The following is a 27,316-nucleotide window of genomic DNA, read 5'->3' as shown; positions in this document are numbered from 1 at the left end:
TCATTCCAAGATGATCATCTTAATAGCCATGAACACATGACGCTGCTTAGTGGACGATCATCTGGCCATTGTGCACCTATGGGTTAGTAGTATTTGGAGCCTCAAAGTGTCATCAGCAGAGTAGCATCAAGACACAGAACTACTGGCAGAGTTTGTGACAGACCCAGGACTGGAGCCCTGCGACCGATAGACCAGTTCCTAAGGACCTCTGCACTCACCACAGCTGCAAGCCCGTTCATGTGAGGGGTACAAGGGTTTCCAAACTAAAAGAATTTGCAAACAACACTACCCTAATTTGAAAATATCAAATTTATGTAATTAATTATTATGAAAAGCAGATTTTAAAGTGTATCTGACAATTATTTAGAAAGTGTCTTTTTTCTGTCAACAGCTTGCTGAATTGGACCCTTGTGTTTGTAGTTGTCATACCAACAGTTTGGACAATACAAACTTTGTGTGTGCATTTTGTTCGAGGTTCTTTCTGAGTGACTCACCTTGGGCCAGTCCAGAAAAAATAGGAAACATTAGCAGCCACATCCATAGTCAAGTGTCTGAAGCTGAACGCTCACACTTTTCTGAACATTTGGAGGAAAAAACCTATCTGCTAAATATCTGCTAGCACAGCGTGGCACTCTGTTTAGCTGGAACACGTATGAACCGTGACCTTTGTATCAGAGGATGTTCGATTGGCTGTTCTGCATACGTGTTTCTTATCTCACATGCCGAACAGCGTTTCCTCTCATTCATTATTAGTAATATCAAAGGGAACTTTTAAGTATTTCGTTAAAATTCAGATCAAATAGGAAAGCACTCATCTAAACAACAATGTCTCTAACTTATTGTGAGTAGTGAATAACAAATCCTTTTTATGGGGCTTTTTAACAACAGACTTGAAGGAAGGATGTCAAATTTATTAAAGCAGTGAGTTTAAGGTCCTTTTTTAGAAATAATTTTTTTTCTCAAATGTGCGCCAACTAAGCACTGATGGAACTGATTGTAGAAAAGTTTATTTATAATACTAGTAACACAGCACTTTCTACAGCTCTATGTTCCACCGATCATCATGTAAGATTTTAAAATGGGTGTAGAGAGGAAAACCGGAATTTTAGTATTCATAAGTGTTTTATTAAGGGCAGAGTTTGCTGCAGGGTCACCTCATATTTCTTGGAATTTGCCATGCTTGTTACTGTTCAGAGCTCTAAACATGCGAGGAGGGACAACTAGTGATACTAAACTTAGTGACTGTGTCAAGGTGACCTTTTTATGGAGCAGCAGAATGATGAAGATGATGGATGGCTCAGAAGATAACTACCTTAAGCTCAAAAACAAAATATAGCTGGGTGTTGAAACATTCCAAGGTTCACACTGGTCCCTCCTTTACCACAAATAATTCTAGTCTAAAAACATTTAGGTTTTCTTATCAGAAACTAAAAACTAAAAAAAAAAAACTCCAGTCTTTTAAATATCTCGATTACGGTAGGTTGGTGGTTAAGTAGGTCTTTCTGACCGTGCCCTGTGGACTGCATGTTTGGCAGCATGACTAAAGAGTCAAGGTGAGCCACAGGTCCTCAACACACAAGATGTGGTTTCCATGGCAACAGAAACAGGAATATGTAAAATTTTAGAAGGCTACTAACAGATGAATATCTTACACACAAAAAAAAATGTGATTCCGGCAAATTTTGATTTATCTTTCTTCTCCATAAAAGTATGTGAAATTATAACCATAATCTACTGTTAAATATTTTAAACACTCAATATTGAACTGTAATTATATTATAAGACAATTACACACTTTTTGATAACCTCTACTATTTATTTGAAGCTAAAATATTATTTTCTACTTTTTCAAAATTGTTCACATCACGGAGATTCTCCCATGAGTCTCCTTACATCTTGACTAATTAAAAAAAAAGAATAGTAACTTTTCTTATCATAGAACTTCAAATGAATAAAACATTTGGTATTGGATGTGTCAGACAGGGGTAAGGGCAATAGTAATGGCCTTGAATCCAGGTGTGGACTTGCATACCTGCAGACAGAGCACTGCCTTTGAGGTTGCAGAGCTGTGAACATGACGATGACAGAGTAGTTCCTGGGTGGAGCCTTGACATAACGTCGGAACTTGTCCCCATTCATCCGGATGACCGAGCGCCGAGAAGACCACTCCATCATCTGGTCAACTTTTTCCGACAGCAAGTTCTGAACACATGGAGAAAACAGCAAAAAGGGCATTGCAATAAATATAGCTTTCAAATGTAAGCAGTGACACGCTTCCAATCAAACAGCTCATCCTCAAATGACATTCCTGTTAAAGAGGCACAATTATGCCAATATAACACACATTAATTACATAAAAAGAAAATAAAAAGAAAAGGTTTTTGAGTTGCAATTTTTTAATCTTATTTCTCATTGACATTTTTTCTGTACTACTAATTAAAGTTCACAAAAACTACAATTTTTAATGTTATTGTTAAAAACCACAAGTTTATGATCGAAATCTGTTTTTTAGGTTTTTGTCCACTAATACACTTTGGTGACCAGTCTGAAACAAAACGCACCAACTTCACATTAGTTTCTAACAGCAAACATATAAATATACATTTCATACATACATTTAACGTTTGACTAATCTGTAATCAGCTAATTAGCATAACAAAATCATTCAGTGGTCCAGGATTCACCTTTAACTTTAACTTTGTTGTATTGGGGATGTCCTAATCAGGTTTCTTTTTTTTGCTCCTTTAATCTCGAGTGCCAACCGATGCCAAGTCCCGATTTAATACTTTGGTAACACACTTGAAAAAGCAACACATTTAATAAACAAGCTGTCCCCAATTTTGTTTTATTTTATTAACCTTCTTTCATTATTTAACAGATAAACAGAGCACTTCTGGAAAATTAGGGTGAGCAATCAAGCAAACATTGTGCAACTATCAACTAGAAAAAATAGTTAATTATTAACTAGTGAAAATAGAAGACAATTAGTCAGAAAGTTTAGTGACTGTTGTGTTAGTATCTTCAGAACTAATAAAAAGTTTTACAAGATGTACTTTTTATCTCTATTAAAAGTTAATTAAAAAATTACTGATGACTTTCTTTTAAAATTGATGTTGTAGCATTAATATGATAACGTATTCATGACTAGCTCATGTCAATGTAAAAAATGTATTAGTTTAGGTTGTTAATGGGTTATGGATATGGATTTTTCTTATTTTAGGGGGGAATATTTTTGCACTTTTTAGACAATCCTTTGGCAACATCTCACTGCCATCTCTCCGTTGGCAGCACAGACAGAGCCACTCTGATTAAAAATAAATAAAAAACAGATTTTTTTTCTTCTGTAATGCCTTTGAAGGTCATTGTTTGAATTAAGACAAAAAGCAAGAGACACTTGTTTTTGGTTTTAAAATGTTTATTGAGCCGGGACGTCTGAATCTGTGAATGTCTTGCTACCTTTTCCCGAACTTACTGCAATAGTCCCATATTCTGCTGCCCTTTACAGCGATAAAATGTAGTGATCCGTGCATGACATGCAGAGTTCAAGTAGAGTAATTATAATAATAAGCTTGAAATATATAGCGGGCATAATAATAATAAGAATAAATAAATATTCGATCCCTGATCAGGTAGAACATCCAATAACGATAGAGTCTGAAACTACATGGTAAGGAACAATTTCCGATCAAGTAATCGGATCGGGAAATCCCTACCTTTTATTGACCATATTTTGTTTTTAGAGTTTAGTTAAGACTTTTTAGACAACACACATGTGTGAGAGAAAAGGAGATAGACAAAAACCTACAAATTGTTTCAATGGAGGAAGAAAAAAATCAACACAGTGGTGTGCCTGTCCAGAGGAGGTACAAAGTGCTCTCTGTACACCTCTGCTGTTCTGTCTCTGACTCATGTTTTTATACTTTTGCCCGCATGCTTTGGGCCCCAATGGGAGCGCCGTCAGTCCCGGATGCCAGTCATGCTGACAGTAATGAAGCACTTTTCTATTTATGTGAAATATAAGAAATAAGCTGACACAAGTACACACTTGGGGTTGGGGAGGATCCAAAAACTTGGAAAAAATAACTTTATAATGGTTTAAATAAATAGCCTTTCAGTACCGAATCAGAATCAGAATCAGAATCTTTTATTTATCTCAGGGGGAAATCAAATAATTCTAAAAAGGGAAAGTAAACAGAGCGGAAGGAAGGAAGGAAGGAAGGAAGGAAGGAAGGAAGGAAGGAAGGAAGGAAGGAAGGAAGGAAACGGCCACTTCTGGCAAACAAATTCAACAGCACAAACTGTTGTTCTGGGGGTTCCAGGGGTTAACTATTAAGAAAAATGTAAATAGTGATTTGGATCTTTTACTGCAGCGTGGTCTGTTAATCTGGAAGCAATTTAAAATGTCAACCTTCTGTCTAGCTCAATTGCTTTTCCTCAATTCTTTTCAACATAAAAGCCGTCACCTTTAACAATGCGCCTGTCTGCACTTATCAGTCATTAATAGAAGAGCACAAATGTAGTATTTTCCACATTTGATGAATAGTTCATGCATTTCCAGTCCCTGCATGCATCAACAATAAAAAATTGTTAAGCCTCCGTGTTCTTAGATGGGTTTCACACAGATAGCCCTGAAGAAACCCAGACAGAATGCAGAAAATGAGTGATAGAATGCATCTTCATTTACTAAAGAGACTTTTTCATGATGTGTCCCCTTCAGATTCTCTTTATGGGCCGTTTCTATCCACTGCAAAGCTAATCAGTGGATCGCCACTGGACTTGGGTCTGTCAAATGCCTTTGCACATTCATAGAACTGCACTACGATTCATTTGAAAATGAGTGAAGAGCCTCATTTTACAGCAGGACAGGGTTTGTTTGTTTCTACGTCAGACTTCAGGAGAGGCTATCCAATAAATCAAACTGTGAAACGGTCTATTTTTTACAAGATACTGTACTAATTTGAACAGCAGCTGAGACCAAAAAAGACATGCATTTCACTGTCAACATTTTTATGCCACTGTCCACTACAGTTCAGTCTAACACAATGACACCGGTTTGTTAGTTTAAGTTTTTTTTTGGTAAAACTTTCTTTTACAGTACAGTACTTACAGTGTACTTAATTGGTATTTACATGGTACTTATTGTTTAACTACTGGGTACTTTCAGGGTATTTACATGGTATTTTTATGGAATTTTCTGGGCATTTACAGGGTGTTTACATGGTACTTTTTATTGAACTTACTGGGTACTTACATGGCACTTTTTTTGTGTCTACTCTGTACTTACATGGTACTTACTGTGTATTTATGTGGTACTTTTTGGTTCATTCCTATGTGGTACATACTGGGTATTTATAATATACTTACTGGGTATTTACATGTTGTGGAAAGGTGTCTTTTGTGGTACTTACCACATGTAAGAACAAGGTAGGTACAAATAAAGTACCTTGACCTTTAGCTCTGCACTCGGATGTTTCATGGTATTTACCATGAATTTACCACAGAAACTACCCCTTAAGTACAATGTAACTGGACTGTAAAAGAAAGTTCGCCGTATTTCCACTCAACTACATGGTACTTTCAGTAGTAAATGATGGGTATGTTCACTTGAATATTACTTGGTACTTACCCCTTAAGTACAATGAAACTGGACTGTAAAAAAAGTCAGCCCTATTTCAACTCTATTTACATGGTACTTTAAATAGTAAATGATGGGTATGTTCACGTATTACCTTCCAGTACAGTGTACATACACACTTGGTCTTCTGACCATACCAAATGAGAAAATGCTTACTTGTTGGTAAAGGTGAAGTAACTGTATTGTAAAAACATATTCTGGCCTGATTACTTCTTGTAACATGGCGAATCTAAAGAGAAACAAGACAGCAGTATAAACAACAATCTTTAATATGATACACTTCTACCTTTACCAACAAGTTAGCATGGTCTCATTTGGTAAGGTCAGAAGACCAAGTGTGTATATAAACTGCACTGGAAGGTAAAACGTGAACATACCCAGCATTTACTATTTAAAGTACCATGTAATAGAGTGGAAATAGGGCTGACTTTCTTTTACAGTCCAGTTTCATTGTACTTAAGGGGTAAGTACCAAGTAATATTCAAGTGAACATACTCAGCAATTGCTACTGAAAGTACCATGTAGTTGTGTGGAAATAGGGCTGACTTTCTTTTACAGTCCAGTTTCATTGTTTTTGGTAAATACAATGAAACATACGAGTGGAGACCTAAAGGTCAAGGTACTTTATTTGTACTTACCTTGTTCTTACATGTGGTAAGTACCACAAAAGACACCTTTGCATGCATTACATGTAAATAACCAGTAAGTATATTATAATACCCAGTATGTATCACATAGGAATGAACCAAATAGTACCACATAAATACACAGTAAGTACCACAGAATAGACACAAAGAAGTACCATGTAAGTCTCATTAAAAGTACCATGTAAACACACTGTAACTACCCAGTAAATTCCATACATAGTACCATGTAAATAACCTGAAAGTACCCAGTCGTTACACAATAGGTACCATGCAAAACCACTTAAGTACACTGTAAGTACTCTACTGTAAAAGAAAGCGTTACCGGTTTGGTTTGTTTTTCTTAGGAGGTGAAGCTCTTTAATTAGAAAAAGACAATGTAAAGGCTGTCTTTAAAGACCCACTCCAAAAATAGAATTTTTTGAGTTCTTGACAAGCTCTTGTAATAATTTTCTTATGATGGAAGACATATATAAAGAAAATTAAGATTAAAATTGAAATTCTGTTGATTTCTTTATTCAAATCATTGTAAGCAGACACAAAAATTGCCATGGAGAAAGCCTGCAGCAGTGACATAAGTGCTACAGTCAGTGGGCCACAAGCTGTCTGCTCCACTCCATTCTGATGCATCAATTTGCAGACAAAAAGGTCCATGTACATTTGCGAGGGGCTTTACTTGTCGCTCAATTTGGTGCCGAGTAGAGGAGGGAGGGACCACAGTTATACCCGCTCAAAGAGCAACATAGGCGAACAACATTCAGCAGCAGTAACTTCCAGGGTGTGCCTCTGCGCGGCACGAGCCTCTGCACAGAGGCCAGGGCTGCGCAGCGGGTGCGCTGGAAGTTTTCTACCACAACAGTGACACAACGTAACACAGCGCTAACAGGGCTTGTTTAAAAAACATGTCTGTAAAAGTCACTGAGAGCTTTCTTCATCTTCCTCCTGTGCACTGAAACCATGGAAGTCTTCCTCCTTTGTTTTAGTTTTTTTTTTTTTTTAATGGGAAAAGATTATATTTTCCCAGCTCTCTGATCTCTTGCGCTTCCATTGTTTTCGGAGTAAAGTCAGTCTGCCGGTCTCTCGCAAAGTGCAGATGTGAAAAAAGCAGCAGGCAAAGAGGAGCTACTTCCACGAGGCTGGGGGTGTGTGCACGTGCCCCAAGAAGCGCCCCCCACCCCGTAACTTCTGCTAGTTGCCTCCGTGTCGCCTCTAGCTTTGACTGATGGCGCAGTGGATCTTGGGGGGATTCTTAACCGGATCCAGAGTTAGAGTGCTGCATCTTTACTGTCGATGGCAAGAATCCAAAGCATTATGTTTTTAGGCTGTTTTTGTAATGATTTCATGTAAAAATGAATCAACTAGAAGCAGAATTAGGAAAAAAGGGCCTTTTCTGTCAATCCGCTTCCATTCAGTAAATCTATCCTTGTTTTCTTAGCAGGTTTAAATTTGACTGTCCAGTTGGTTCAGACTACAGGTGACTGACTGGAATCCCTCTTCTCGTGGGGGCGTTTTTCAGCAAGAAAGCAGAAACAACTCATTTGTGATAGAAAATCAAACATTTCATAGACGGTATGAAAACACCAAAAGCAGAACAAAGATTGATTAGAAATCAATACAGGAGTTCCTTGGAAAAATAACTGTTGTTCTTATCTGATGTTTTCATTATGTTGTGACTTCCTCTCTGTTTCCTTTAACATAATACAATTTTCTAAAGTAACACCTATAGTTTTTCTTTACAAAATAATGGAATGATTTGGTTGGTAGATTTTTTTCTTTTTTCAATCTACCAGCCAAATTGGTCGATGAGTAAAAAAGGAGATTTTGGTCTCTGGGGTTGTGACGCCAAACTTGTAGCACAAAACAAAACGCAGCGAAATCCGTTTCAAGGCTAGCAGGAGCTCACAAAACATCAGCTGCTATGATCTGTAAACATTTTTCAGGCTTGTATTTAGTTGAACTTTGTGTTTGAGACCATTTCCAAAGGAGATGTTAAAATAAAATAGTTTTTGTTAAATATATTCCATCATTGATAATTTTTGTTAAAGAAAGTAAAAGCTGAGAGGAAGAAAGAAAATCGAAAATCAAATTTGGAATGAAAAAATTTGGTGATTTTTTTTTTGTGGCCATATCTCCCAACTCTAACTCAAATGTACTAAACCTGAATATTATATGAAAGATAACTGGAGGGTGAACTTTAGGCCTTTTGCTTTGCCACAAATGAAGGATGAGCAAGTTAGTCTGGCATTTGTGACAAAACAAATCACAGAGAAAAAAAATTAAGTCAATCGGTCAGGGAAAAGCCGAAGAAAAGAGAAGAATCAGTCAATCAGGATGGTCATATTTGAAAACTGTTGGCACATATTTCTTCCAGAAATGTCAAAAGGAAATGTGGTGTATCAACATCCCAATAAGGGAAGGAAAACAATGCTGCTGCATCTTTTTTTGTTAAATAAAAACAACCATTTTTATTTTAATTTACTCTTCAATGAAGAATAAAATCTGAATTGCATAAAATTTGTAGTAAAGCTTAACTGAGATTCATGTTCGTCATTTTTTAATTTTTTAGCTACATATTGAACATCTGTTCTGGACTATAATGTTGCTGTACTGTAACACCGCATAGTGGTATCATTAGTGATGAAATCTCCATTGGCTCCCTTGTAGGTAATGGATGGGGACCTCCAGTCAAGGATTTGTTCTGTGAGCTTTTCACTTAAAAAGCTAACAGTATTTGTTCTATGAGCAATCCCTTGCTTTTGGAGGTCTTACCAGGGGCCTAATGTAAGTGAATTGGTCTTGGCTTTGGCCATCAGCCTCCTATATAGTATCCCCCAAGTCCCTTATTGAAAGGAGGATTACTGGAAATTGGCTTCATATAACAAGGAACAAAGACTTGTCTCGCTCACTCCTGCCTCTTTTCACACAATAGCACACACAATCCATAACACACAGACACGTGCACAAAAACTGGTCTAAGTCTTTGAAAGGAGATTCCATTGAAATTGAATGCATTGCTCGTCTCCTTGCTCACTCTTTTCACAACTAAATGCCGAACTCCAACACTTACACATACCTTTATCTTTAATGTCATGAGAAATACAAAATACCTCAATAAAGATGAAATGGATCAATGAAAATGGAAAAACTGGGCATTTCATAGGGACAAATCCTCTTTGAATCGAAGATGGAGGCGGGCAGTATACAGCTCATATACTAATATACCTTACATTGGCTCATCACTTCAAGGTTCGCCACAGCGATCCAGCTTTCACTATTATGCACAGGTGGTTTGGCAGAGATTTTTACGCCGTTTGCCCTTTCTGACACAACCTTGTATTTTATCCAGATTGGGGACCGGCACAGGGGGGCCTTGTGGCTACATGGTTAGGCACTAGCGAGAAGGATCCTGCCAAGGAACCCACACTGGATGTAGCTCCCCCTGGAAATAAAACACTAATGTCCAGTGTGCCAGTCCTGTACTTAACCAACTAAGCCATCCAGCCGCTATGCTAATATAAAAATATACTTACAGAAATTTTCTTTAAAACTTTCTAAATGCACAAGTGGGTTTTTTCGGTTTGTTTTTTTTACCCAGTATCAGAACTCTGCTCTTGTAAAATATGCATATGAAATCCCGAAAGACTTCCAGAAAATTGTGCAATTCCTATAAACAATATATTACGACTAAAGCATGTACCGTGTATTCCGGGCAATAGAGCACACCTGATTTCAAGTCGCACCCTTTACAATTTTAAAGGGTAAACTACTTTATACACACACAAGCTGCACCTGTATAATAGCCACATGCGCCAACATGTTGTTTAAACATGTTGTAGGATAGGTTCTGCACGTTCTGAACAATCTCAGAAAGGGAGAAGCAAACGCAGATTGCAAGAGGGAGTGAGAGCAAGAGCAGGAGCAGTGAAAATGTGTTGAGGGTTTGTGTTTATGTTTGTTATACAGAGTGAAAGAGAACTGTAATAAAAGAAGGTTTCCCCCAGAAGAAGATGAATGATTCTTTATTAACCTACTCTGGAGGCTCTGAGGGTCCGAACGGGAAGTGAACAACCGAAAGAAGATCTGCCTTCAGCAGGGGCCCCCGGTCGCTCTGGGTGTCATCCGCTTCGGCTGCGGGGTCTGGGGTGGGGTGGGGGTGGGGGGGTCTTGTCGGCCCTGTCCTGTGGGGGGGGCATTCTAGGGGAGGGAGGGGGGGGCGCTATTGGTACGGGGCAGGGGGGGTTGACGGGTCGGGGTCTCCGCTGAGGCCATCGGCGGTTTCCCCGGCCGGTTGGCTGCCTCGGTCCCGTCGAGGCCTGACCAGAGCTCTTCTAGGGCCGGCGTTTGGGGGTGGGGGCCTGGGCTTGCTCCGGGGGGGGGGCGACGCTTTCTGGCTCCTCTCTCTCTGTGTGGGGTGGGTGGTGCTGGGCCTGGGGTGTCGGCGCCTCCGGGGGTGGGGCCCCTGGGCTGGGTGGGCCTGGCCCCCTTGCTGGGGGGGGTTTGGCGGGGGACAGCTGTTTGACCACCGACCAACTTACCCCCTTCCTCATATAACCTCATATTAGGGTGAGGGGGTGGGGGGCTTAGCAGGCGATGGGCCTTGGGGGTGGGGGGGGGGGGGGGGGCAGGGCTCGACATAGCCATTTGTCCGCTGGCCCGGTCCTGTTTTTCGAGCAGTACGGACCACAAGACTTTATTTTTTACTTGTCCGCTCGGGCCACTAAAATATCTAACAATTAATACATTTTTCACCTTTTACAATAAAGTATATTTTGCGAAAACGTGTAGATTTACCTCGTCTTTATAATTCACTTTTTGTGCTAGTCCTGTGTTCAGACTTCAAGGGTTTCTATGGGAAACCTTTTATCACTCTTCTCCTCCTCTCCCGCCTGCGCGCGCGGCTGTCACTGCCGAGCACCACGCGGCACGCGCTCACTCAATTTTTTTCTTCAAACTTTATTGAATGTAACAATTCAATACTAAACAATGTTAAACAGCAACAACGAAGGAACAAGCCAGTGGGTTATTATTACATTTTATGCAGATATATTTAAACTGACACACATATCAGCGCTCCCTGGTGGTTTTTCCCCGCGATGATCATAAATCCAACACCGTCATTGAAGAGAGACTGAAGCATGTCAGAGATGTGGAAGACATGGCAGGAATAGATAGGAATATGTTAGATGGAGTGACGGGTGGAATTAGTACTATGGACAGCAAGATATTTAATGAATGCATTGAAGATGAAACTGTATGCACTAAGCTTTAAGCTGAATGTCAAAGAATCAAAGGCAACTCAAAATACCTGAATTTCAGACTCAAATGGAGTATAAGGTCAAACTACTTAATTTTGTTTTTCTTTACAACACTGTAAGCAGTAAGTATTTCTAGTTAGCTGAATGGTCTCAGTAATTTAATTGTATTTAATTTTTCAATTATTTAATTTAATTAGGTAACTAAAGTAACTAAAAAGTAAATGTAACTTTGCAACAGTAACAAAAAGCAGAACCTCAAGGCAGACAGGGGAAAAAAAGTCAATAAAACTTCTTAACTATTGATTAGGAACAAATGTGAAATAGCAGTGATTAGAAGCAGCATGAAAACTTCTTAACTAGTGTTAACTACTACACTGCAGCGCTCTCTTCAAAACATCTGAAACAGACTAGAGCAGATTTAAGTTTGATATGCTCTATTTTTAGTCATTGAAAAGTGTATAAATAAGTGCTAGATGTCACCAGAATGCACCAAATTGCACCATATTAAAATTTTCCGGGGGGGCATGCCCCCGGACCCCCCTAAAGTTGCAAGCACCTGCGGAGCGGCGGGTCTCGCTGTGCGCGGTGTCGGGCCAGTAACTTTCAAAAACTACTGGCCCTGTGGGCCAGTGCAAATTTCTGGGCTATGTCAACCCCTGGGGGGGGTTACTAGGCAGTGCCCCCCCCTCCTATGGTTGCCGTATGGAGTGGGCCCCCCCTCTTTCGGTTTTATTTGCACCTTAGACATGTAGGGCCCTTGGTAGGGGGGGTGCTTGGACATCACTGCAAGCAAGCAGCAGATGTCCTCCTAGCACCCTACCCGCCAATTTTAACCGCACCTTAGACATTTAGGGCCCCTTGGTGGGGAGGGTGAGGGGACATCACTGTGAGTAATCAGGAGATGTCCCCTTAGTGCCCTACCCGCCAATTTTAATTGCACCGCCCTTAGTACACACACCCCTCCCTCCTCAATATATACATCCCAACATAAACACACACACATGCACAAACACACCCTCTCAAACACACATACACGCACACACATTTTGCAAGGAAGGTGGGACCTAGGACCATCTGTCCCCTACCTCTTCCCTGGTGGGGGGTACGGGCCCCTTTGCAACGGCGGCCGTGTCCCCGGGGTGCCGGCTTCCTGGGCCCGGCGGTGCTCTCTCCGCGCGGTGGGGGGGGTGTTCACATTACATCTGAGCCGGGGGTGTTCGTGTCCCTGGGGGGTGGGTTCTTGTCCCTGCTTCTGAGCGCTGGGCCCCGCCAAATTTCCAACTGTGGCCGAGCCTGGTCAGGCCATATTTACAACACCCCTTGTGGGCCCTCTTTTTTCCCCGGGGTTCCCCCCTCCTGGGCGGGGGCGGCGGGCCCCTGCCTTGCTCCTCCCTGGACCAACCGTGGGCCGGGCGGATGGCTGCCTGGAGTGCGGAGCGGGTCTCCCTTGGGGGGTCCTGGATCGTACCTGGGGTTGGGGCGGGGGGATGCCCGGAACTCCTGGGTGGTGGTGGGGTGCTCGTCTGGGGCTGTGGGCGTCCTTCTCCGGTGGGGCCCTGCGTTGGGCGCTCCCGGCGCGGCGGGGGGGCTGCTCTCCTGGTTGGGCTGGGGTGGCGCTCTCTTTCCCTCCGTGCCTCCCTGCTCTCTGGCTCTGGGGGCCTTGCGGCGGTCCTGCTGGCCCTGGCCTGGGTGGCGGGCTTGGTCGCCCGGGCAGCGGTTGTTCCCTGCCGGTTCCCGTGTGGCGTTGGGGGGATTCCGGCTGCCGCTGCTGCTGCGGTGGGGGTCTTGGGGTGGGGATGGCTTGGCACTCTCCCTCCTTCTTTTCACGTTCCACCATCCATTTTAGAAGAACATAAACACTCACCTGAGCACAGGTGTTAGCTCACCTTTGCACTAACAGTTTGCATGATTGAATGACTGAAATATTTCACACTAGTTGGTTTTAAGGCATAAGTATGCGTGTGAACACTATCTGTTTTGTGTACATGTCGACAGGTGGACATTTTTGCAGCTAGCAGGTGTGTTTATAACATTTGAGTGTGTGTGTGGACAGGCCCCGCCCTTTTTGTACTACATTTGAACCTTACCATAATGATTAACAACCAGTAAACTTGTTGCTTTATGCTGCTTCATGTTCTTACCCCCCTTCCCCTCCTATTATCACCCTCCTACCCCCCCCCCCCCCTCTCTAACGTCCCTCTCTCTTCTTCCCCTCTTTCCTTTTCCGTCCGGTCCAACACCAAAGATTTTCAAACATGATTGAAATTAATAAAGTTTGGCCTCAATTACAAAAGGGGTTTATTCAGACATACCTTTGGTTTGTCTGAAGATTAATAACCCCTCTTGTTAAAATAAAATATGTCCAACACAAGAGGCCGTCAGCTCTCATCTGTCTGCCTAGCTGTTGGACAGGACAGTTAAAAAAAATAAATAAATAAAAAAAGAAAAAGAAAAAAGATCTGCCTTCAGCGCAGAGGAAAGAAACAAAAAGTGATCGCAGGAAAGGTTCAACACATGATATATTTACAAAGAAAGACGGTCCACAGAAAGAGTTTTCAAAGTTTTAATAATATACCTGAGCTTTTCTTTCCAAACAGTGCCTGTGACACGGCAGTAACACGGCAGCAATATGGTAGTAGCAGGGCTGGTTTAAAAACATGAACGTAAAAGTCACTGAGAGCTTTCTTCATCTTCCTCCTGTGTACTGAAACCATGGAAGTCTTCCTCCTCAGTGTCAGATTGGAATAGCGTCAGATAGTCTTCGCCACACGCTATCTCAGTCTCTCCTTCGTTGTCGTTGTCAGTGTCACTCTGAGTCAAATTCACTCCTGAGCTTGCGCAGTCCTCTCCGTCACGCAGCAGACGGGCTTTTCCAAACCCGTTGGTGAAGGTGGATTTATTCACACTGCCTTTAACGATTGTTTTTAACTTGAAAGATGCATCATATTGTAGTGGCGGTCACGTGCACGTTGGGTCTAATAGCAACAAGTGATTGTGGGATGTGGCCAAATAGGGCTGAGCATGGGTTTTTCTTTTTGTTGCCCCATGACTGAGGGGTCTAAGAGCAGAAGAGACTTGCATGCTGTTTGGCTGTTTGTGGGAGTGTCAAAAGAAATGGACTTGATGCTGGAAATGGAAGTATGCATTCAGCTTCACTCATAGCCTCCTCCTGAGACTGTTCAACGTCAAGAGGTGAATAGTTCACTGATAGTTTTCAATTGCAGTCAGTTGTGTGTCAGCTCAGATGACTGACCACTAGAACCATCTGCTGTTCTTTTGAAATACCTGTAAATATCTGTTCGTGTTATTCATTCTCAAAGCGGAAATTTACTTTAAACTTGCAATTCCCTTTGTCTCACGCTTACCTCTTCTGCTCGAGTGCCCCTAGCGTCCATTAGAAAAAATGCATAAATTAGCCGCATCCTCGAATAACCTGCACGGTTGAAAACGTGTGACAAAAGTAGTGACTTATAATCCAGAAATTACGGTAAACAGTGGATTAATCAACAAAATTATAAACTGAAGAAGGACCGTTTTCTATACAGGCCGACCAAAGACTTCCTGCTCTGTTAAATTCTAATACATCCTCTTGCAATAGAAAAATAGATCCATGTACATCTTTATTTTCCTCGTCTGAGCTGCCATCTTGCCCCAAACTGTATGGCTGGATAGCTCCAATATTCCTTGCCATTTTTGTTGCACCGCTAATTTGTGGAATCATGTGATTAATCTTAAAGGTTAAAATAAAATTCAAAAGGTAGCTTTAATCATTTTTCCTATTACAACAGACTTCTAACATTGACCTTTACAGCATCAAGAGGTATTTCTTTTGACAATTTTGAACATTTAAGAGAAAAACAAGCAAACAAACAACGACAACAAAATCTCAGATCCAGAGAGCTTTAATTTAACATACAAAAAAAAAAAAAAGAACCCTCTGAGCAATCCAAAAATATTAACCACAAACTCTTGGTCAATATGATCATGTATTATGTTGATGTACCTTATTCCACAGTTTACCGCCCCCTCTGCATACGCCATGATAACGAGAAGGTGGTTGGACATTATCCCTTACACAATAAATATTAGTTGTGGCGTTATGGCATCTTTTTGGATTGATCCTGTTAGAAACTACAAAGTTGCGCATTGATGACGTCACAGCAGCGACGGGCGCACACTCTGTACAGGGACGCCATTGTCAATAAATGGAAGGTAAAACGCATTTACATCCGAGTTTAAATAAAACATTAATAAGTAAACAGACCTTTTTTATGTGACACCACCCCAATAGTTTGATTAAAATGAGATTACATAAAATCGTGTGCCAATTTATCTTGAAGTAACTAATCGAGATTAATGTGATAATTTGACACCCGTAAAAAAATATATATACATTTTGTTGATTGCTCTTAACCCAACCTCCCCCAACTTCATTTAAAACAAACCAAGTTCAAATGAACTGAACAATGTAACTTTACTGTTTGCAAATACATTTGTTTTGAATCACTCTGGTTTTTTTCCTTGATTATGATAGCACTGAGTAAAAAAAAAAAACATCAAAAAACAAAAATGTATTGCCAGAATTGATTTTTACAAGTCTTCTTTCTCTTTCGGCTTTTCCCATCAGGGGTCTCCACAGCGAATCATCCTTTTCCACCTCACTCTATCATGAACATCTTCTACCCTAACATTAGCCAACTTCATGTCCTCTGTTAAGACATCCATATATTTCCTCTTTGGCCATCCTCTTGCCCTCCTGCCAGGCAGCTTCATCTCCAACATCCTTCTACCAATATATCCACTATCCCTCCTCTGAACATGTCCAAACCCTCTCAGTCTGGCTTCTCTGACTTTGTCGCCAACACAGGCAACATGAGCTGTCCCTCTGATGTACTCGTTCCTTATCCTGTCTAACCTGGTCACTTTTACAAGTGATGTTTTGTAATTAATAACTATTCATGGAATCCTAAAATCAATTTCTTTTATGTCTTTTAGTAAACAACACACAATAGCTTTTAAAAATGTTTTAAAGGTAGAAATCTATAAATGCAAATACATTTGGTTTTAAATTAAGATATAAAAAACAAGGGCTTGTTCTATATAGTTAGCATCTGGTTATAAATCGATAAAAAAGTGAACTCACGAATTAAAATGCATACATTATTTTGGCAGTGACACCCAGTGCAGACATACATGTTGCTTTGACTAGTTGCTATACACTTAATAAATTGTAAAATCAAGTGTTGGATTTTTTTCTAGCCAAGATAGAGTTAACCAACATATGTTTAAATGTGCATCTTTTTCAAAAATTGACAAAAACAAATCCTGTAAGTTAAAAAAAAAAACAAACAGATAAATTCTTTAAATCGCTTTCCTTTGTTTTTGTGTTTATTTTGGTTTTTAATCATTTCAGTAATTATCTGACAAATATTTATGCTAGGTTAAACTTTGGATCCTTGTCTGACACAAAGAACCAGAAGTTCACTTCTTTCCTTTCCGCAATTTAAGATGATATAAATCTTCTGTCACTTCAGTGCTTTTTGGTAGATTTTTCTTGTAAACATGCTGCAATTCTTTTTCTGATAGGAATCTTGCTGTCTCTGCAATTTGAGTGCATCATCATTAAAACGTGTGGCTGAATCAGCAGCAATAGTTGGGCCTCACACTTCATTTTGTTTAGTTTCTTTTACAGAAACTGAGCTTTGGATGTCAGGAAAAATACTTCTTTGCCCATTAAAAACATTTTTTTTGAGTGAGTCTGTATTATTGTTAGACAATTGTGGCTGCAGTGTCATAGAAGTATTTCATGGATTCATTGTTTGGAGGAAATGAACTGCTGGTGCTGTCGGGCAGTGGAGCAAAACACAAGGAGGACCAAACACCAATGACAGCTTGTACAGCATTCTCACCCAGCACTGTTGGGATAGGAGATCTTTGTATTAACTCTGCATTTATGCATACCTCATACAAGACAAATCAGCAAAAGGACAATGTTGCCTTTTCTGGGCTGCTGTATCAGTGGGTGCATCATGAAAAAAATATGATTTACTTACCACCATATTGTTTTGGTGCATGGTTTAAGTGTGGAACAACAGAACTAAAACAGCCACCGTAGTCAATGTAAAGGGCAAACGATAAGCCGCGGACAAATGTAAAGTAACGATTGTCGTGTTATCAAACAAAAGAAATGGTCCAACTGTTAACTTGTTAGAACATTTATTTTAACACAACTGAAATGGCTTCTTACATGCTTTTCTGTGTTTCCATAAGCAGCTGTCATATCACCCTTAAAGCTACCTTGTAGTTCATTAACAATGCCACGAAACCAAAACTATGAGACACAGCAACTCATTTAAATGTGGTTAGATTAATTCACGATCATCAAAACAACTTTAAACGTGATCTGCATTGGTTCTCACACCGTTTTTCAGACAATCTATATGTCATAAACACTTATCAGCATACAAAAGACGAACACATTCAATGGTACTTCCATCTTTCTGTGACACAGTTTAATGACTTCCTGTTCTGCATTAGTCCAAGGAGGACAAAAAGAAAAATAAGAACACAATTGGAAGTAGGCCTGCACAATATATCGCAAATTTATCGTTATCGCGACATTAAGCTGTGCAATATGCATACCGCAAAAGACGGCGAAATCGCAATAAATGGTTACCTTAAATGTGCTAAAACAATCTCATGGCAGCTTGAAATATTGAACAAATGAAATAAATCCCTTTATGCATTTAACCAATCGGAAGGACCCGTTTACGTTGTTGATCAATCAGTTGAGCCCTTTTATGTTTGATGTTTGCCTCCTACGTCGACAAGGGTCAGTTGGAGTATAATTTTTAAACTGTTGTAGTGAAATGGAAATTATGTTTTTGGTTGTTTTGCTATTTGTTTATATACCGTGAATTATATCGTTATCGCAATATTAATCACCAATATCGCATATCGCGAGTTTTTCTCATATCGTGCAGCCCTAATTGGAAGCTATTTATGTTGTCTTAATGGAAAAAAAAAAAAATATTACAAAGTTCAGGAGTAGAATGACCTGCTACTCCTCCATGTTGGTTTGGACTCCAGCTGATGATCATGTTATCAACAATGCCACGTGCCAAAGCCGAGTCCCTGATTCATTGACAATACGTGTTTCCTTTAAAGTTTCATTTTTTTAAACTCTTGATACAACGCTTTGCCCAAATCGCCTCGCTTCCAGGCCGGCACGCTGCACCATCACTCAAATTGAACTGCAAGACCTCTGAGCGTCCAGTTTCAACACAAAGTCTGTACATTGACCTATCATTGAAAATGTTCGTGTGAACTGGTCTCAATATGAAATAGCTTTTTTGTTCATTGTATTTAATTACCTACTGAAGTAAAATTACGTTTTTTGTATCATCAAGCGGTCACCAACTGGTAAGTGCACTGCACTGTGGAAGAATTTTGTGATGCTGGCACGAGAAAACAGCATTGGAAAAATGAACCAAAGCCACCTCATTCATCAAACTTTTCAACAAAGGCTAAACATTTGACAAACACAATTTTAAAAGTAATTCTGATACTACCTAGTATTTTGGTCCTTGACTAATAATCTGATGATTTCAAAATGTTTTAAAAAAATTTACATTTAAAACCCACAAAATGTAAAAATAAACAGAAAAGTCAACAATTTAAGAAAAGTCAACAATTTAAAACACATCCATTCTGGAATAATGAAATACCTTTAAGCTTTAGTCACAACTGCCCTTAAGGCTAGGCATAAGCTGTCTGTAGGTGAAAAATGGGCAAACCTGGGCACCAGGGCATGCATTCAGGTGGCCCGCAAAAAGTGGTAGACTGCTGGGTGAGCACATGGAGTGAAAATGTTCATGCAAATGTTTTACATTGGGCATGCTGTGGGTGACAGGTCACAGTAAAAACTAATACAACATGCAAGGGTGAGAGAGAAATGTTAATTTTTTTCAACCCCCCAAAAATCCCACAAACTGATGTTTGCACTCCTTGCATGTAGCCTTGCTGTTAGAAATGAGGAAAACTCGACAATCAGAGTGTGGTTTGTGTGGGCATCCTTGCGCAGCCCGTGCACACCCTGCACATGCACCATAAGCGCAGGGTCAGTAAAGAGCCAGTGCATGCACTTTACCAACAACTCAAGGGTGGCGTAAGGGAACTGTACAACAGCATCACCCACATAGTTCATAAGTGCATTTAAGTTAGTTAAATGTTTACTTTAAGAAGGTTTAAAAGCAACCTTTGACCTTTATACTTGCCTTAAAGCTGCTCTGCTCTTTAAACTTTATGTACAAGTCGGTCATCTAGACCTTGCCATTATTTCAGCAACACTTGTTTTTTTTTAATTGCAAAAGTCAGGGTCACGACCACAATAAACACCAAAGCATATTAAGCCCATAAGTGTAATTAGCCAACCGTGTTGCCTCATTAGCCTTTGGAGGCTAATGGCATTAATAGGGCTTAATAACCTATAACACAATGTGCTGCTAAAAGGTCTAGCAAGCTGTTGGCATTTGCTACCTGCATCTACTAAGGTAAGCAGTGCTGTTAAGTCTCAACAGAACCATTATACATGCTGGCTTTAAAAAGATCTATAAACACAATGACCAGGTAATGTAAACAAAAGAAAGTGTTCTTGAATGTATAGTTGTACTATCATTTTTAGGCAATATGTGCCTGAATTCAATGAAAAAAAAAGGATTTACATTTATAAAAGAAAGTACACAACCCAAATAATCAATGCGATTACATGTATTTTTTCTTTTAAAACAATTTTTGTTTGAGAAAAATCTTACCATGAGGTACTGCAATGGCTGAATGAAATATGTGTATAAATTACTGGTTGTTTTGAGGTAAACAATTAGGTGTTTGCCAATAGAATACAGCAGTAACTAAAGTAATAAATGGCTTAAATATTTCCTAATAAGATTTGTCAATAATGAAATAAAAAGGCTGCATTAGCAGTATTACTTCTTAAACAGAATGCTAAATGGGCATGTTGTCTTAATGACTTACTATAGTACATTCAGCCATTCATTCTCTAACTCTTTGTGTGTGCTGGGGGGTGGAGTAGGGGGTCTTCTGTATTTGAGATTAGGTTACTGGAACAGCAACCTGAAAAAAGATCCCAAAGCTTCCCTCTCTACAACCCTCCAGCACCCTCCACAGGGACACAGTGAGCAAAATCTAAAATATCTTTCCAGTAGGTCATGTTTCTTTCCCAGTGGATGTGTCCAAATAGTATGTTCTGAAAGGAATCTAAAATAGATTTCCAAACCAAGATTTTTCAAGCACAAGGAATAATTTTATTCGTAAACCTCTTGGGACTGAAAGACAGTAACAAAGGACAATACTGGTGAAATCAACCCATTGACGGCATAAGAGCACCGGACTGAGCAAGTTTTACGTCACCCATTGAAAACGCCTTACTTCCAGTTCAAATGAAATGGAGTCAATTCAGTTGAAATTTTTTTGGGATACGGACTGTTACCACCCCGACAGGCAAACCACTCCCAGTCAAGGGGAAATCACAAAGGGGCCATAACATATGAAAAAACCGACACCAATAAGTTAAGGGACACAGTTTATTGAGTGGAAGGAAGAACCTGTGTCCTGTAAAACAAAAATAAATAATGGGGGTTGGGGGTTGGGGTGAGCTCTTCGAGTCATTTGGCAAGACCATGAGCCAGGGATCACATCTAAGCCTGGGGGTGTCCATGTCCCTGAAGTGCAGTTACTGGTCATTGCCCTCGAGTGCTGGGCCTCTCCAAGATTCCAAACCCTGGTCGGGCCATGTTTACAACAGTCTTTGTGGACCCCCACTTATATTGGGCATCCATCTCCTTGGCAGGTGTGGGCACCCCCTGCCTTGCTATTTCCTGGTCCTCCCGCAGGGTGGGTTAGTGGCTGCCTGGAGCATTGGGCGGGTCTCCCTTGGGGGGCTGGCTTGTGCCTGGCGTTGGGGGATGTTCAGAAATCCTGGGTGGTAGTGGGCTGCTTGTATGGGGATGGGGGTGCTTTCCCGGGGTGGGGCCCCACTGTGGGCCCGGCGGGGGGAGGGGGTATTCTCCTCACTGGGCTGGAGCTTGCATTCTGTGCTCCTTTGCCTCTTTGCTCTCTGGCATTTGGAGCCCCCATTTGGTCTGGGAGGTGGACATGATTGCTCTGCAGGCAGATTTCCTCTATCTGATATACCGTGCAGGTGTTGGAGGGGTCCTGGCTGCTTCCATTGCTACTCTAGGGAGGCTCTTGGTGTCGGGATGACCGGGCACTAACCCCTTTTTTTTTTTTACATTTAATCATCTACCCCAGCAGAACATAAACACTCACTCGAGCACAGGTGTCAGCTCACATTTGCACAATTTGCTTGACCGAATGAAATGCTTTAAATGTGATGGTTTGTATACCTACATATGCATGTGTGAACTGTAGTTGTATTGTGTATCTCCTATTTCCTTTACCCCTGTTTTTTTCTCCCTCTTTTGTGCCCTCCCCCCAACATCCCTCTCTCTTCCCTCTTCTTTTCCGTCCGGTTCAACAAAAAAATGATGCAAATATAATCAATATTAATAAAGTTACTAAAATTACTTATTAAATTACGAGCGGGGGTTTATACAAATATACATCTTGTGTGTCAGACGATTCTTAACCCCGTTGTAACAGTAACATTTGTCCACTACAAAAGGCCTTGCGCTGTCAACTGTTTGCTTAGCTGTTGGACAGAACAAGTTAAAAAAACACAACTTGAACAACTTGCAAAAAAAAAGAATAAACTCATGAAAAAAAATGAGGATTAGCAAGACTAGTTAAAAATGGGCATCAGAGCAAGAATGGTTATTCTAACAACTGTAATGAGTAAGTAATAACTTTATCTCTCAACAGAATTCTATGGGATTTTGGCTTCTTGGAGCCAGCAAGTACTTTGTATTTGGAACACGAGTCACTCAGTCCTTTTCTCTTACACAGTCAATGGATGAACCATTATCGAAAATGACTAAAAGCTAAGCACAACCTCCGTTATTAAGACTTTGTAACAAATAAACCCAAAGGCCAAGGCCCTTTTAATAAAGCACTTTTCACCCAACACCTTTATTGATTTCAATGAGTAAATCAAGTAATTTTTAAAAAGATGTTAAAAATAAAGACAATAATCTCCACTTGGTAAGGATTCAACATTGTTTGTAAGATGTAAATTATTTTTTCACCTTTTAGTGCAATATCATAATGATGGTATCATAATAAATAAATACTAACTATTGAAAGCATTTCCTGTAGAACAAAATAATATATAATTTAAGAAGTGTAAAAAACACATGTAAGAGGGAGTTCTTTTTTTGGTGAATACGTGGTGAAAAGATGAATAAATGTGTATTTTGCTAGCTACTTTTTTTAGTATACATTTTTTTTCCTTTTTCCTGGAATAGATTTCATGTGAATGTGCCTTTTCGCTGTTCAAAAGCTCTGAATGCAAAATTATGAACAAGGAGTGAGTAATTTTAGTCCAGCAAGCTGTAGCGGCATTACAGCCAACTCCAAAGCGATGTTACTCTCACAAGGGATATGGTGAGCTAGTTACAGTAAATGGATTGTGCTCTGGGCTCAGATAGTGAAACTAATTGGCTGGTCAATAACATCTAGAGCTGGCCAATAACATCTTGAAGAGAGAACACTGGGTGATCGGTTGTATCAAAAGATAAATATTCAACATAAATCATGCCTTTATATGTCAAACCAGAGATCTTTACTTTTTTGTCCTTGTCAGTGAAATCAGGCGTTTTATATTATGTATTTTCTTTCTTTTACATGTTCCATTTGAAATTAGAAATGAATGAAGGGCAAAGGATGTATGTTTTAAGTGAACTATGGTTCACTTAAAGTAAACAAATGTGTCCAGTCTGAATACACACCTTGACAATCATACAAAGAAGACGTTTTAGAGGCATTACATTACAGATGTCGAACTCCTGTCCTCGAGGGCCAGTGTCCTACATGTTTTCCAACTAACCTGCCACTTTAGTATATTACTGGCAAAACACATCTGATGATGGTAAGCAGCAAGTAGAGCAGTGTTTCTGAAAAACTACATGCCCTTCACAGCCTGAAGTCTGACATCCCAAAATTAAATGGTGATTTCTTGTCATTTTATCTAAAACAAGCTTTAAAATACCAGAGAAACAAAACTTTTAAATTCTTAACTTTAATTTTTTAAGCCATGACTTTACCCAAATCTGATCATAATTGGCAAAAAATCTATAGGTCTAAGAGATTATTTCTTGCCTGTTTTGGTTGTTACAAGAATAACGTTCCAATGAAAGACTTATTTTTACAACCCAAATTCCCAGTTCAACTTAATATTTGATAAAAGGAAAAATTTACATGCATAGAGACAAACTGAACAAAGATGGAAAACAATTTTTAGGCTAAAAAAATTGATTATTTTAAAAGTAAAATGATGCATAGATCCAAGTAAAGATATGTTTTATACTGACTGATATTTGTTTTACTTAATGGATTAGAGTGAATATAACTGTATTAGTTCTTTAGCTTCTTAATTCTTTTGTTATCGGACATAAAGTGTAATTGAAAACATAAATGACATGTTTCAAAGGAGACGTTCCGTCTTCAGAGTCGTAATTAGGTGGTCGAACATGACGTGCTGATTGTCAAACTTGGATAGGTGAGTATGCCCCTCGATATCCGCCTGCTGCTGGAGGATGGTGCTCCAAGTGTGTGAGAGCAGGAAGGCCCCCTAACCTCAGTTCATAGTTGTCTGGGCTCACTTTCTGATCTCCACTGCATTCGTGGTCCATCTACAGTGTCTGTTTTCTTAAGTGGAGATAACTTTTGCCTTTTCCCAGTCCATGATATGATTTTTTCGCTTGCTTGGTCTGTTATTGCTGATTTCAGGTTTTTTTAGATGCCCGTTGTCATCCTGCTCTTGGTAGCCTTTTTTGTTTTTTTTCCTATACACATTGGTTCTGGTAGTTATTTTTCTTGTGATGAAATTTTCTTCCGTTTCTCCGATGTATGTTTTATTGCAGGTGTGACGTGGTATTTCATGGATGATGTTGCATTTATTCTTTTGCTCGATCTTGTCTTTTGGGTGTACCCGGAGTTGTATTCGTTTTTTGCGCGGTTTGACCGGGGTGCTAATGTGATATTTTTTTATAGTCCTCTAATCTATGGCAATACAACCATTCCTTTGCTATCTGTCTTCTTTGTCTGCATCTTCTTGTTTTCTGTTTCTTCGTATTTTCTCCACTCGGTTTTTGTCCCTTTTTTATTGCCCATTGTGGATATCGACACATGATCAATGCATTTTGTATACGTTTTTCCTCTTCTTTTTTGTCCTCCTCCTCCGTTACCAGTTGTGCGCGGTCATATGAGGTTCTTGATACAGATATTGTGTCATGGGGTGTTCTGATGTCCGTAAGAAATATTGGTCTGTGCAAGTTGGTTTTTATTTTTAATGCAATGGATTTATCTGCGCTTTTCCCGACGCTCAAAGCGCTTACAGTGTGTTAAATATTCACTCACTCCTCATTCATACTTGGTGATGGTAAGATACTGGTGTAGCCACAGCTGCCCTGGGGCAGACTGACAGAGAGGTGGCTAGCAGTACGCCAGTATCCCTGCCAGTACCCCTGTGACCTGTGACCATCACCAGGAGCATTCTTGCCCAAGAGCCCTCACTGGGTTATGTTAATTCCTCAATATTGATATGGTGCTTCACCTTACCCAGCCGGTTTATTATTGTCTTTATTTTGCTGTATGTTATATGAGTAATGTTTATATCCAAGAAGTTAATGGAATCATCTTTTTTCTTCTCTTGCGTGAATTTAATTTGTCCTGTGTCTTCCATGGTGTTAAGGTGGTCTGTGATCTGTGCGTGTCTGGTTTAGTTTTTTTTCCCCCAAATCTTCTATGAAAAAGCTGCACATGTTGACCGATAGTGGGTCCACCAGGGGGAAGCCTTTCTTTTGTTTGTGAATTGTTTGTCTGCAAAACCAGTGTTAAGCCCATTGAGATGACTATTGTTGTAAATATTGGGCTATATAAATAAAATTGAATTGAATTAAATTGTGTTGTGGAATTGAAAGTAACTGGATATAACAACAAGATTGAGTATTTCTGTGATGTCCTGTACTGTAAGCTTTGTCTGCTGTCAATTGCTCCAACACTATTTAAAGTGTTCCTTTTACTGGCCTCCCAGTGAACATTGACAGTATGTTTTGTGAAATAAATATTTTCTCTGTTTCCATCTTTATGTTTAGAGTTGAGTTGTTTGGCATTTTCACAATGTAATCTGTGTTTCCTAGGAGGGGCTTCAATATGTCAGAAATGAACTTTGAAAGGTTATAAGTTACTGAACCAATGCTGTTGATGAGTCTTGCTGGTGCCCCAGGTTTATGTATTTTTGGTTTGCCATAGATTCGGAGTACGAAGTGCAGTCGACTTTGATGGAGAAGGCTCCATCGACACAGGTCAGGTATGTTTTTCAAATATACTGCGTGTCGCATAACAAAAGAATTAAGTAGTTATTTAATACTATAGTGTTTTTCAACCTTTTTTGAGCCATAGCACACTTTAACCTTAACAAAAATCCCGCAGCACACCAGCATCCAAAAATCTTAAAAAAGGAAAAACTCATAGTCTGTATTGATCTACAGCCCCTCCGCGATCTAACATGCATATTTGTGATAATAGGCTCCGTGCACGAAAGAAGGCAGTTCTACTTCCGCCGCCTTGAGTGTGAGGCCGACCATTTCCGGCTTGCGACTTCTATAGCAGCGACACGGCAGATTTTGATTGCGAAAGATGGTATATTTCACCCGTTTTCTACAAGGTCTCCCGAAAATCGACGTGAACGACATCTTCAGGATTGTCGACCAGTGCGTGGTTACATGGGCAAAATATCGTGTCTAAAATATATAGTGTCGAAAATACCGAAAGGAAATGTGTCCCGTTGTAGACAAACCTGTGCTGTCACATATTTATGCAGCAGCTCGGTAATATACGAGGCGATCTTCCAAACGTGCTTTTATTAATTTTATGAATATTATGAAGTGCCTGTTCGCTCATCATATTATATTTAATCCTTGCGGTCAGTGCTTTTTTTGTGGAAGAAGAACAGAACTGAAGAACAACCCAGTGTTAGGATAGGCTAACAACACGGGCTAACAACATTAGCCTTTTGATGGAGACAAAATCCAGGACAAACCATGTGGGAAACGCTGCAATCTGCATCCTGGCTGCACGTAAATGATCAGCCTTTATTTGTCGGGGCACAATTAGAAACAATTCCACGTGTCGTGATTTTTTTGAACAGTTTCTGAGGACTGAGCGGCATTTCTGCTCTGAAAAGCTCACACACACTGTGTGCTCTGCTCTGTCCTCGCGAGTCCGGCAGCCGCTAACCCAGAGCGGCGGGTCGGCTCGCAGTCCGAATTCTCACACATAACAAAACGCACACGTAACAAAGCACCCTCCCCTCAAACACATCAATAAATCCAGCTGCTCTGCTCAGAGAGGTTCACTCGGTCCACTGGCACCGGAGCCCGAACGCAGAGCTCGGATGCCGGGTCCAGACCTCAGTGGACACGCACCCCCCCTGCATCTCCCTCGTGAGGGGTGAAAGAGAGGGGAGAGCCAGCGGGGCGAGAGCGGAGCGGGGCTTTACGCGGGGCGTCCGCAGAGCCGCTGGTCGGTCCCATATGCGCTCCAAAGCTTTCTCTAAGCGAAACACCGTCTATGCATGACGTAAC

At 40.3% G+C, this 27,316-nt stretch overlaps 1 protein-coding gene across 2 annotated transcripts in view; it reads right to left on the bottom strand.

Annotated features, from left to right (window-relative positions):
• tusc3 (dolichyl-diphosphooligosaccharide--protein glycosyltransferase subunit TUSC3) overlaps positions 1 to 27,316 on the bottom strand; it is a 91,093-nt gene that overhangs the window by 50,273 nt on the left and 13,504 nt on the right. For both annotated transcript variants that reach the window (XM_004066213.4, XM_078949698.1), the window contains one exon: positions 2,033 to 2,202. In XM_004066213.4, the coding sequence (XP_004066261.1) occupies positions 2,033 to 2,202 (170 nt within the window). The remainder of the gene's footprint in view (positions 1 to 2,032; positions 2,203 to 27,316) is intronic.

The sequence above is a fragment of the Oryzias latipes genome, chromosome 1 (genome assembly GCF_053564925.1).
Source record: "Oryzias latipes strain Hd-rR chromosome 1, Olatipes_Hd-rR_3.1".
In the NCBI taxonomy this organism is placed as follows: domain Eukaryota; kingdom Metazoa; phylum Chordata; class Actinopteri; order Beloniformes; family Adrianichthyidae; genus Oryzias; species Oryzias latipes.
This window is presented reverse-complemented; position numbering and strand designations above follow the sequence as displayed.